The 11639-nt window shown below is 42.7% G+C and overlaps 1 protein-coding gene across 1 annotated transcript in view; it reads right to left on the bottom strand.

Annotated features, from left to right (window-relative positions):
• LOC132394482 (complement C4-B-like) overlaps positions 1 to 11639 on the bottom strand; it is a 101469-nt gene that overhangs the window by 62719 nt on the left and 27111 nt on the right. Inside the window, exons 12-14 of the mRNA XM_059970690.1 lie at positions 11187 to 11336; positions 4901 to 5027; positions 3922 to 3993 (exon numbers count right to left, since the gene is read on the bottom strand). Of these exons, the coding sequence (XP_059826673.1) occupies positions 3922 to 3993; positions 4901 to 5027; positions 11187 to 11336 (349 nt within the window). The remainder of the gene's footprint in view (positions 1 to 3921; positions 3994 to 4900; positions 5028 to 11186; positions 11337 to 11639) is intronic.

Raw genomic sequence — 11639 nt, forward strand, 5'->3', positions numbered from 1 at the left:
TATTAACGGAAGTTAGAGAAGTCAATATTCCATCATTCCATTCATTCCACCAGCTAGTACATAAGGTGTTGCTCCTCCAACCTGAGTGTGGATTCATCTTGACAGTAGAGGAGGCTATGGATAGACATATCAGAATGGGAATGGGATGTGGAATTAAAATGTGTGGCCACTGGGAGATCCTGCTTTCTCTGGCGGACCGAGCGTAGGTGTTCAGCAAAACAGTCTCCCAGTCTGCGTCGGGTCTCACCAATATATAAAAGGCCACACAATGGGATCCCGTTGGAGGTGGCGAAAGTTATCGAGAATTATACGTTGGACCTGGAGGCTGGTGGGGTGGTAGGTGAGTACTAGGGGAACCCTATCCCGAGTGGGGTCGTGGGCCGATGGGGTGAGGGCAGATGTGTGGGAATGTGAGGGCAGATGGGAGAGATGTGTTTGAGAGCAGAGTTGATGGTGGAAGAAGGGAAGCCCCTTTGTTTAAAAAAGGAAGACATCTCCTTTGTCCTGGAATGAAAAGCCTCATCCTGAGAGCAGATGCTGCGGAGACAGAGGAATTGTGAGAAGGGGATAGCATCTTTGCAAGAGACAGGGTGGGAAGAGGAATAGTCCAGATAGCTGTGAGAGTCTGTAGGCTTATAGTAGATATCAGTAGATAAGCCATCTCCAGAGATGGAGACAGAAAGATCAAGAAAGGGGAGGGAGGTGTCAGAAATGGACCAGGTAAATTTGAGAGCAGGGTGAAAGTTGGAGGCAAAGTTAATGAAATCAACGAGCTCGGCATGTGTGCAGGAGGCAGCGCCAATGCAGTCATCGATGTAGCGAAGGAGAAGGGGGGGACGGATACCGGTATAGAGTTGGAACATGGACTGTTCCACAAAGCCAACAAAAAGGCGGGCATAACTGGGACCCATGCGGGTGCCCATGGCTACACCCTTGGTTTGGAGGAAGTGGGAGGAGCCAAAGGAGAAATTATTGAGAGTAAGAACTAATTCCGCTCGACAGAGGAGAGTGGTGATAGAGGAGAATTGGTTAGGTCTGGAATCCAAAAAGCAGCGAAAAGCTTTGAGACCGTCCAGGTGGGGGATGGATGTATATAGGGACTGGACATCCATGGTGAAAATAAGGCGGTGGGGGCCAGGGAACTTAAAATCATTGAAAAAATTCAAAATGTGAGAATTTGCCATGTCTAATCTGCTTAGACCTTTTAACATTTGAAATGTTTCTATGAAATCCCTCCCTCATCCTCCTGAATTCCAGGGAATACAGCCCAAGAGCTCCCAGATGTTCCTCATGCGGTAACCCTTTCATTCCTGGAATCATTCTTATGAATCTTCTCTAAACCCTCTCCAATATCAGTGTATCCTTTCTAAAATAAGGAGCCCAGAACTGCACACAATACTCCAAGTGTAAACATAGAAACATAAAAAACCTACAGCACAATACAGGCCCTTCGGCCCACAAAGCTGTGCCGAACATGTCTTTACCATAGAACTACCTAGCTTACCCATAGCCCTCTATTTTTCTAAGCTCCATGTATCAATCCAGGAGCCTCTTAAATGACCCTATTTTAAATTTCCATCTCCACCATCGCCACTGGCAGCCCATTCCATGCACTCACTAGTCTCTGCGTAAAAAACTTATCCCTGACATCTCCTCTGTACCTACTTCCAAGCACCTTAAAAATATGCCCTCACGTGCTAGCCATTTCAGCCCTGGGAAAAAGCCTCTGGCTATCCACACGATCAATGCCTCTCATTATCTTGTACACCTCCATCAGGTCACCTCTCATCCTCTGTCTCTCCGAGGAGAAAAGGACAAGTTCACTTAGCCTATTCTCATATGGCATGCTCCCCAATCCAGGCAACAGCCTTGTAAATCTCCTCCGCACACTTTCTATGTCTTCCATGTCCTTCCTGTAGTGAGGTAGTCTCCCGAGTGCCTTATAGAGACTCAACATCACATCCCTCCTCTTATACCCTATACCTCTAGAAATGAATGCCAACTTTGCATTTGCCTTTTTCACTACTAACTCAACCTGGAGGTTAACCTTCAGTGTATCCTGCACAAGGACTTCCAAGAGCCTTTGCATCTCTGTACTTTGAATTCTCTCCCCATCTAAATAATAGTCTGCCCATTTATTTCTTCCACCAAAATGCATGACCATACATTTTCTAACATTGCATTTCATTTGCCATTTTTGCCCATTCCTCTCTGCAGGCTCTCTGTTTCCTCAACACTACCCGCTCCTCCACCTATCTTTGTATCATTTGCAAATTTAGCCACAAATCCATCAATACCATAGTCCAACTCATTGACACACATTGCAAAAAGCAATGGTCCCAACACTGACCCCTGTGGAACTCCACTGGCAACCGGCAGCCAGCCAGAATAGGATTCCTTTATTCCCAGTCTCTGTTTTCTGCCGACCAGCCAATGTTCCACCCATGCTAGTAACTTCTAGTAACATTTGTAAGCATGTTATTAGATCTTTAGGGTTTCAGTGACAAGGAGAGGCTGGATAAGCTATGGGGCTTTACTTCCTGGAGTGTGAGGGTACGGAGTGAACTTTTAGAAGTTTATAAAAATGAGGAGCATAGATAAGGTGAAGAGACACTATTCAATAGAGAGTCTAAAACTAGTGGGTGTAGATTTTAACTGAGAAAGGAATGATTTAAAGGGGACATAAGAGGCAACAGAGGGTGTTGAGTAATTGCATCAAGTTGCCAGAGGAGGTGGTGGAGGCAGGACCACCTGCAACATTTAAAAGACATTTGGACAGTTACATGGATAAGAGAGATTTAGCAGGATATGGGCCAAAAACAGAAAAATCAGCTAGGCAGCTTGCCCAGCATAGATGAGTTGGGCTGAATGGCCTGCTTTCCTTGCTCTATAACTCAAAGAACATGCTCATGGCTTCATTAAGAAGTATCCTGCCCAAACAATTTGATTGAATATGTGAATGTGGATTAAATAAAATGTAAGGGAAGGTCAAGAAATTGAAGTGGGTTTTAGAGAGGCTTTCGACAAGATCCCACATGCCGTAATCTGGATCACAAACAAAATGAGCTGCTGGAGGAACACAACGGGTATCTGTGGAGGGATACTGGCAGTTGACCCTTCAGGTGGAGAGATCCTGAATCTGGACAGGGTGAAGAGGGGTGATAGCTAGTTTACAGGAGTAGAGCAAGAACTGGCAGGTGATAAGTAGGTACAAAAGAGGAAGAGTGATAGGAAGATTGATGGGAGGGGGGAAGATTAAAGTGAAAATCGCAACAGAGGGCAACAGTGGGTTGCAGGAGCAGGTTTGTGAGGAGCTCGCATTTCAGGAGAGAACAGTTCTGATGGAACAATTCTCACACTCTCACTCAGATGCTGCCTGACCTGCTGAGTATTTCCAGCACCTTTTGTTTATTTTGGATATCCAATTTATTTTTACTTGTCAGTGGGCCTGAGCTCACTGGAGTTTAGTAGAATGAGGGGAGATCTTATTGAAACTTATTGAGTATTGAAAGAGCTGAATAGAGTGGATGTGGAGAGGATGTTTTCTATAGTAGGTGAGTCCAGGACCAAAGGGCACAGCCTCAGAATTGAGGTACATCCATTTAGAACAGAGATGAGAGAATATTTCTTTAGCCAGAGGGTGGTGAATCTGTGGAATTCATTGCCACAGATGGCTGTGCAGACCAAATCATCGGCTACATTTAAGGTGGAGGTTGATAGGTTCTTGATTAGTCAGTGTTACGGGGGTAGCCAGGACAGTGGGGTTGAGAGGGATAATACATCAGCCTCTTTGGATTGGTGGAGCAGACTTGATGGACCGAATGGCCCAATTCTGCTCCCAGATCTTATGTTCTTATGCTCTTATGTTTTAATAGATTTTGGTGTTTTGATGAGTCGATCGTATTCTGGCTCCTTCCTTACATTTTCCCATGTACTGTGCTTGGATATCAAGTGATCGCTTTGTCCTCTTGCTGTCTGATTTGCAAAAGTACCCTGTCAGGAAGCAATGACAGTGAATTAGAATTCCGAAACCTCCAGGCTAGAGCTATCCAGCAGTATACCGTACCTGGTCAATTTTCTCTTCCTCCCCGTCCTGTACCAAATCATAGAACAGAAGAATAGAAACACAACCTACAGCCCACAATGTCTGCGTCAAACACAATACCAAATTAAACTCTGTCTCCACATGATGCATAGTCTCCATACCCTGGTCTAAAAGTGTTCGGAACACCGCTGTGTATCTGCGTCAGCCACCTCGGCATCATTCAGCAGATGTCTGAATAATGAAGGAAAACCTAATTCAGAATCATTTTGCCAAGGTAGAAATGTCAAATGCTAGACTAGGGGACATGCATTTGAAAGAAGATGCACAGGGCATGTGGAGAAGAAATATGCTAAGTGTTTAAGAAGGTAGACATGTGAATATGAATAGAGGCCAACAATGTGGATCTTGTACAGACAGTATAAAATTTGTTTAATTTGGGATTGTGTTTGACACAGATATTGTGGGCTGAAAAACCTTTTCCTGTGCTGTACTGTTCTTTGTTCTATCTGATTGTTTGGAAAATCTGATGGACCGACATCTGGCTCACTCATTAGTACAGAGTGTGAGCTGGGATATGTACTTCTAGAGTCAGGAACATGGGTGGGTTTGGAACCAGGATCGAGAATTCTTGTAGGTTTTCCCCTCCCTTTAAACTCACCGTGATCACAGAAAATTTATTACACTATTGAGCAACATGAATTGAAGTGCAATTGAATTTCAATGGAATTAACATACAACAGTCTGGAACCTCGGATGCTGAATTTTTCACAGAAGTTGTTATGGATTCCTATCAATGCTTACTTGTTTCCGTTAACACAAACTGAAGCCACCATATCCTTCATTGACTTGACTTACCATCCCGGAGCTTAGAGGTGGCGGCACTGGAAATAAAGGTCAGTCCGGCATCCATGAAGACATGAGCACTATCAGCCCCTCCTCCAAAGCTGCAGCCAAGGTCATAAGAGTTCATCTGTTCAAAGACCTGAACGGAGACATATTTCCCAAAGGGGTGAGAAGAGAACAGTAATATCATTGTGTTTTTCACAGTCTCATGATACCTTAAAAAGCTTCGGTGAAGGTAGTCATTATTGTTAATGAAGGAAGCTCTCAGCTAACTCTGATCAGGGCCATAGACAGATGTAGATGGAAACAGGCCCTTCTGCCTTTCGTCCATGCTGACTTCAACCACTAATCTTTCTTCAAGCCCATTTTTTATTCTACCCACATTCCCGTCACTATTCCTTCAGTTTCTATCACTCAACAAAACACCGGGGTAACTTGTAGTGGCCAGTCAGTCCACCAACTGGCACGTCTTTGGAATGTAGGAGGAAAGCAGAGCACCTGGGGAAAATGCGTGCGGACACAGGAAGAACATGGAGATTGGGATTGAACCCAGTCCTCTGCTGCCACAGGAAGCAATTCTAACAACTGTCTGCCACAATGTTCCCATAAAGCTTGCTGTTCTAGTTCACACTGAAACAGTAACTCAGCTGCTCCCTCCTGACATGCTGCCTGACTGCTGAATGTTGCTGACATTTTCCGCTTTTCCATTTGGACAAGTATGAAGGACGGCCAAATGCTGATTTGCTTAGAACAAGTTAATTTAACATTGAAACACAAAGCGCTGGAAACATGCCACCAGCCAGGAAACAGAGTTAGTGTTTTAGTTTTGAGATACTTCTTACACAAGGAAATAGAAAGAACCAGCACCAAACAACCAACAGAAGCCAATGTGTCTGTTGTGTGAAAAAGTTTTTTCAAATGAGGCAATGAAACCATCCAGGCTGCTTTAACATTTGAAGAGAATATACTCTAACAAAGCAAAAAAGAACTTGGCTTATTTTCAGTCACTTCATGAAAACGTTCCAAAACAGAAAAGACTTCAGTTCAAAACAATGATGGGTTGCATGCTTTGTTATGTACCCCTAGGGTTAATATTTTCTGTCCACTGTCACTTTAAAACATCGGGAGAATGAGACTGGCTTCTGAACACTGTTTGAGCTGTTACAGAGAGAGGCAAAGACTGCTTGGAGATGGTGCTATGGCTTCTCTGCAAGCATGTTTACACTTTTGGCAAGGGAACTGTCAGCTTCTGTATTCTTACAGAGAGAGAAGGGAGGAGCTGTTTGATGGACAGATGGTGTTCAGCACAGTGAGATAAATAGAAGGTCAGCTGATAGACCAATAGACACATGGTTTTGGACACTGAATAAGCTTTGTTGTGCCCACAGAAATGGTAGGTTTTGGAGGATCCATCAGTCGGATTGATCAGTGGCTCTCGCAGTGTGGAAAGGGGGTGACCAGTGGGGAGTTATTCATGTGTCTAACCCTCACCTGGGTTAATAATTCCACCACAGAAGAATGGTCCCCTTTGTTGTGGTCACAGTCGGTGACTTCCAAAGGACTTCGGAGGACAACGGGACAATTGACGGGTTCAGCTTACCTGAAGACCCAAAATTTTCTCTCTCTCTCTCTCTCTCTCTCCCTCCCTCCCCCCCCCATCACTACTTGACTCAATACCACGAACTGAACTGAACTTCACTCATTATTGTAAGACTGTATCCATTTCCATTCACCCCTAGGCTTGATGAAGCTTGGTTTTCCTATTGCCACACACACACACACACACACACACACACACACACACACACACATATATATAATATCTATCTATAGATATAAAAAAGTCATTGCTAACCTGTTTGATATTTCTGCATTTTTATCACTGTATTGTGTAGTTACTAATAAATAGCATTAGTTAATAGCAATATCAGACTCCACGATGTTTTCTATTTCTGCTGGTTCTTTAACCCTTCACGGGGTATGTGATAGCTTCATACAACACTTCATTGCTCATTGTTCATTCTGGAAAGCCCCATTCAATTAGAAACAATCACCAGAGCAGATGAATAAAATGATTCTGTTAAGCAACAACTCCGTTCAAAGATGAGTAGATGAAATTTCTGAGAATGTGGAAGACATATGCTGAGGACAACAGAATTTGCTCCGCATTTGGATGAGTCAACTTTGCTGGGCAACAAATCTTTATTTCTTGGTTATGTTCACTTCATAGAAGTTGATATTATGGCCAGCAAGACAATGGAGCTGATTATTGACTTCAGGAGGAGGAAACAGAGGTTTGTGAGCCAGTCCTTATTGGGCGATCAGAGGTGGAAAGGCAACTTTAAATTCCTGAGTATTGTCATTTCTGAGGTCCTGTCCTCGGTCTAACACATGGGTATTATTACGAAAAAAGCACAGCAGTGCCTCTACTTTTGAAGAGGTTTATGAAGATTCGCGTATTATCTAAACCTTTGACAAATTGTGTGGTGGAAGGTATATTTACTGTTTGCATCATGGCCTGGCATGGAAATACCAATGCCCTTGACTGGAAACTCCTACGAACAATTGTGTATAGAGCCTAGTTCATCGTGGGTAAAGCCCTCCTCACAACTGAGCACATCTATATGGAGCTCCGTTGCAGGAAAGCAGCATTCATCATCAAGGAATTCCCCCCCACCCCCACCCCCACATCCAGGCCATGTCCTCTTCCCACTGCTGCCACCAAGGTACAGCAGCCTCAGGACCTAAATACAAGGTTCAGGAACAGTTATCACTCTTGAACAAGAGGGCACAACTTCACTTGCCCCATCTCTGATCTGTTCCCACAAACTATGGGCTAACTTTCAAGACTTTTCAGCTCATGTTCTCGATATTATTTATTATTACATTTTCTCTTTCATTCTGTATTTGCACAGCTTGCTTTTTTGGCACATCGATTGTTTGCCCGACCTACTGGGTGTGGTCTTTCATTGATTCCATTGTGTTTCTTGCTTTTTTTTTGTTGTGAATGCCCACAAGAAAATGAAGCTCAAGGCTGTATATGTGTTTTGATCATAAATTTACTTTCAATTTTGAAATATGAACTTGATTATTTGCAAGGTAACATGTATAAAGGGAGAGTCAATACTTTTGGTTGTTGAACAATTTTTCAAAGAGGACATTCCGCTTGCCAACATTCTTGCTTGTTCAACAGATGAGGCATCATCACTGACAGGATGTCACCAAGGATTATTACTTTCTTGAAACAGCTGTACCTGGCATATTTACCATTCACTGTGTAATTGACAAACTTCAGTGATCGGCTACACAATCATTAAATACTGTTATCACAGCGTCATATGAAATCAAGTCCCATGCTTTTCATTCTCAGCTATTTAGAGAAATTGCACTGAGAATGATGAACAGTTTTAATGCTTGCTGTTGAGCACAGAAGTCAGGTGGCTCTCAAAACGAAACTGCCTGAGATGCTTTTATGCGCTTTTTGAAACTTAGATAAATTCTTTGAAGTCTCCATTCAGTAATCAACTCAAGAATATGAGCATTGCTTATTTGTCAGAATTACTCACTAAATTTGATGGAATGAATCTTTAATTGCAAGGAAATTAATGTGAAACTTATCAAAGTCAAATCAGTCGTCTCCACATTTCTGACCAAGTTAATCTTATTGGCTTGCATGATCTTTTCCAATTTCTGAGCCTCTCTGAGTTGGAAGAGATAGAATACCAGCTGATGATCTTCAAGTGTACTTTGCCCACCTGGGTGGGTTGCATAAAGACATGTCAGAAAGATTTCAGGATCTTCTCTTGACTCAAATTCCAGATTGGGTAATCCACTCCTGGACACTTATAATGAGGAATTAATAGGAAGGATGGAGGAAGGACTGATCATGCTACACAATGACTTTAAGCTGAAGCCAAGATACAAAAAAGTCATATCAAGACTTTTGGTGACAGTCTCTTAAATCAATCATGTGCTGTGAAACCTGGTCTTGGCCAGAAACATCAACAGCGCTTCTCCCTACAGATGCTGCCTGGCATGCTGCATTCCACCAGCATTTTGTGTGTGTTGCTTGAATTTCCAGCGTCTACAGATTTCTTCGTGTTTGCCGAAAGAAAGATCATGGTGTTTTTAGAATTGCCTTTCTAATATCATATTTATTGGAGAGCAGTTTTAGTGCAGTCACACAACTTCTTTCAAAGCAGTGAAACAGACTGCAAATTCCTGAACATGGGGATCTGAGACTCCCAAGTGACATTCAGCCTGATGCAGAGAAGCTGATATCACTGCTCCAAGCCTGTCCAGATCACTGAATGATGAAAAATCAATGCAGTAGTGAATAGTTGGGCTACTAATGTACAGTCCAAAATTGTTGATGAAAATTGTTTTTACTCCAATTAAATCAATTATTTGTAGCTTTCAATACATTTGAAATTATTTATCACTGCTTTGAATTTACAGTTCCCATTTCCTTTTTCTGTGCATCATAAATCAAAATGCTTTATAGTTTTTTATGTAAAGGCTGGAAAGGGAAAGAGAGTGCTGGAGATGTGATCTGAGTGGAAAGGTCAAAGTCAAAGGAAAATGTATTATCAGTGTACATAACAGTCACCACATTCAGCCTTGAAATTCATTTTCCTGTGGGCATACTCAGCAAATCTATAGAATCGTAACTATAACAGGTTCAAAGAAAGATCTACTAGTGTGCAGAAGTCAGCCTAACTGTGCAAATGCAAATATAAATAAATACCAATAAATAACAAAAACAAAAACAAAAATAAATAACACAATAAAGAGTCCTTAAAGAGAGAATATTAGTTGTGGGAACTTCTCCTTGTACGGGCAAGTGAATGTAGCTATTCCCTTTTGTTCAAGAGCCTGATGGTTGAAGGGTAGTAACTGTTCTTGAACCTGGTGGTACAAGTCCTGATTCAAGAAAAGAGCATGGCCTGGGTGGTGAGGATCTCTGATGGTGTATGATTTGCTCCTACAACAGTGTTTCATATAGATGTGCTCAGTGGTTTGGAGGGCTTTACCCATGTTATACTGGGCCAAATCCACTATCTTTTGTAGAACTTTTCATTTTCTGTTTCATTTTCTTTTATACTTCCTTCGTGTACTTATGAATGCAGAGATCCATCTGCATGGCATGAAACGAAAGTCTTTTTACTGTATCTCAGTAATTATGACAACAGTAAACCAGTTACCAGTGGCTGATACCCTATGGGCTAGACGAAGAGAGAGAGGTAAATCAGAGCCAATATCAGAGGTGGATGACTTACAGCAGAAATGGCCCATTCTCATACAGAGAAAGCAAGATACCTGAGGTTGGTTTGTAGAAATTGATATTGACTTAGGGAAGATGTTCATTCAGAAAGTGAGGACTTCAGCTTGAGTTGCAGATTCTGTAAAAATTAAGGAGGCCATAGACAGAGAGGTGAGAACGGAGTGGGGTGTGTGGAGAATTAAGGTGGATAGTAAAATATTGACATTTACTACAAAAAGACTGTGGGAGGTCGATGTGAGGGGTGAGGAGGTAAATAATTCTTCCTGTGCTTGCATTGGATATTGGCAACACCACACCTGGAGTACTGCACGATTTGTCCTCAGTGAGGATGTACCTGCAATGGGTGGAGTGCAGTGAGGACTCACGGCCTGATTCAGGAACGGTAGACGCCGATAAGAGCAGAGGTCGTATTAGAAGGATGCTGGGATGTATCACCGACATTCGTCCAGGGTTGAACAGAATAGATGCAGGGAGGTTGCTTATCTTCTGGATAAAGAGTCTAGGAGAGGAGACTCCACCCCAGAATTAGGAGCAGGCTGTTCATGATTTAGGATAGGAGAATGCCATTTACCAAGTCAGTGAAGAATGGTTGAAATTCTCTACCCCAGAGGGACGGGGAGACTCAGTCACTGACAGTCACCGGCAGTCAGACCGGTGACTGACACATCTCTGGATATCCACGGATGGAAGGGTATTGCAGGAGGTAACACTGAATTGGAAGATCTGCCATGATCTTGCAGAATGGCAGAACAGACTCAATGGGCTGAATGGCCTTCTCCTACATTATGATAGCACCATGTATGGCAACTTAGAGCTGGAGACCCTTCTCTGATACCACATGATGGAGATTTCTTTTTTTTTAAATTTTACTTTCATGTTTGTACTTTTATCCAGTTTTAAATCACGTTGAGCTACATCATCTGTATGAAAAGTGCTCTATAAATTATTTTTTATCATTATTTTTTCACACCAGAACAATCCACGGTGTGACAATGATCCAAAACCTACACCTACCTTGCTTTGTGTAAGTTTGTTCTTTTTGTTGAGGATGTAGATTGCACTATCGACAGCAACCAAGCACACCTTCCCGCTGTCTCCCATTTCAATGTTCAGATTTGCAGAGGATCCCGGCGCATATTCCCTGCGCATATCTTTGATTGTAATCTACAGTGAACAGTAATATTAGAGGCACTGAGACTGGCTTTGTACCATTTTACTAAGAACATCAAACAGTACAGCAGAGGCACAAGCCCTTCAGATCATGTTGTTGTGCTGACCTCATCCCTTCTGCCTGCGAGTGGTCCCAAACCCACTATCACCTGCGTCAGGCGGAAGCTGCTAACTATTCATTCCACAGATGCCGAGATTCCAGGATTTTGCTTTTGTTACCAGAGAGAGCTGCAGGAATTTTCCTCACTTGTCCTACTTCATGAACACGGCATTAGCCTTTGACTGCTCCACCCAACC

The sequence above is a fragment of the Hypanus sabinus genome, chromosome 5 (assembly GCF_030144855.1).
Source record: "Hypanus sabinus isolate sHypSab1 chromosome 5, sHypSab1.hap1, whole genome shotgun sequence".
NCBI classification, from domain to species: domain Eukaryota; kingdom Metazoa; phylum Chordata; class Chondrichthyes; order Myliobatiformes; family Dasyatidae; genus Hypanus; species Hypanus sabinus.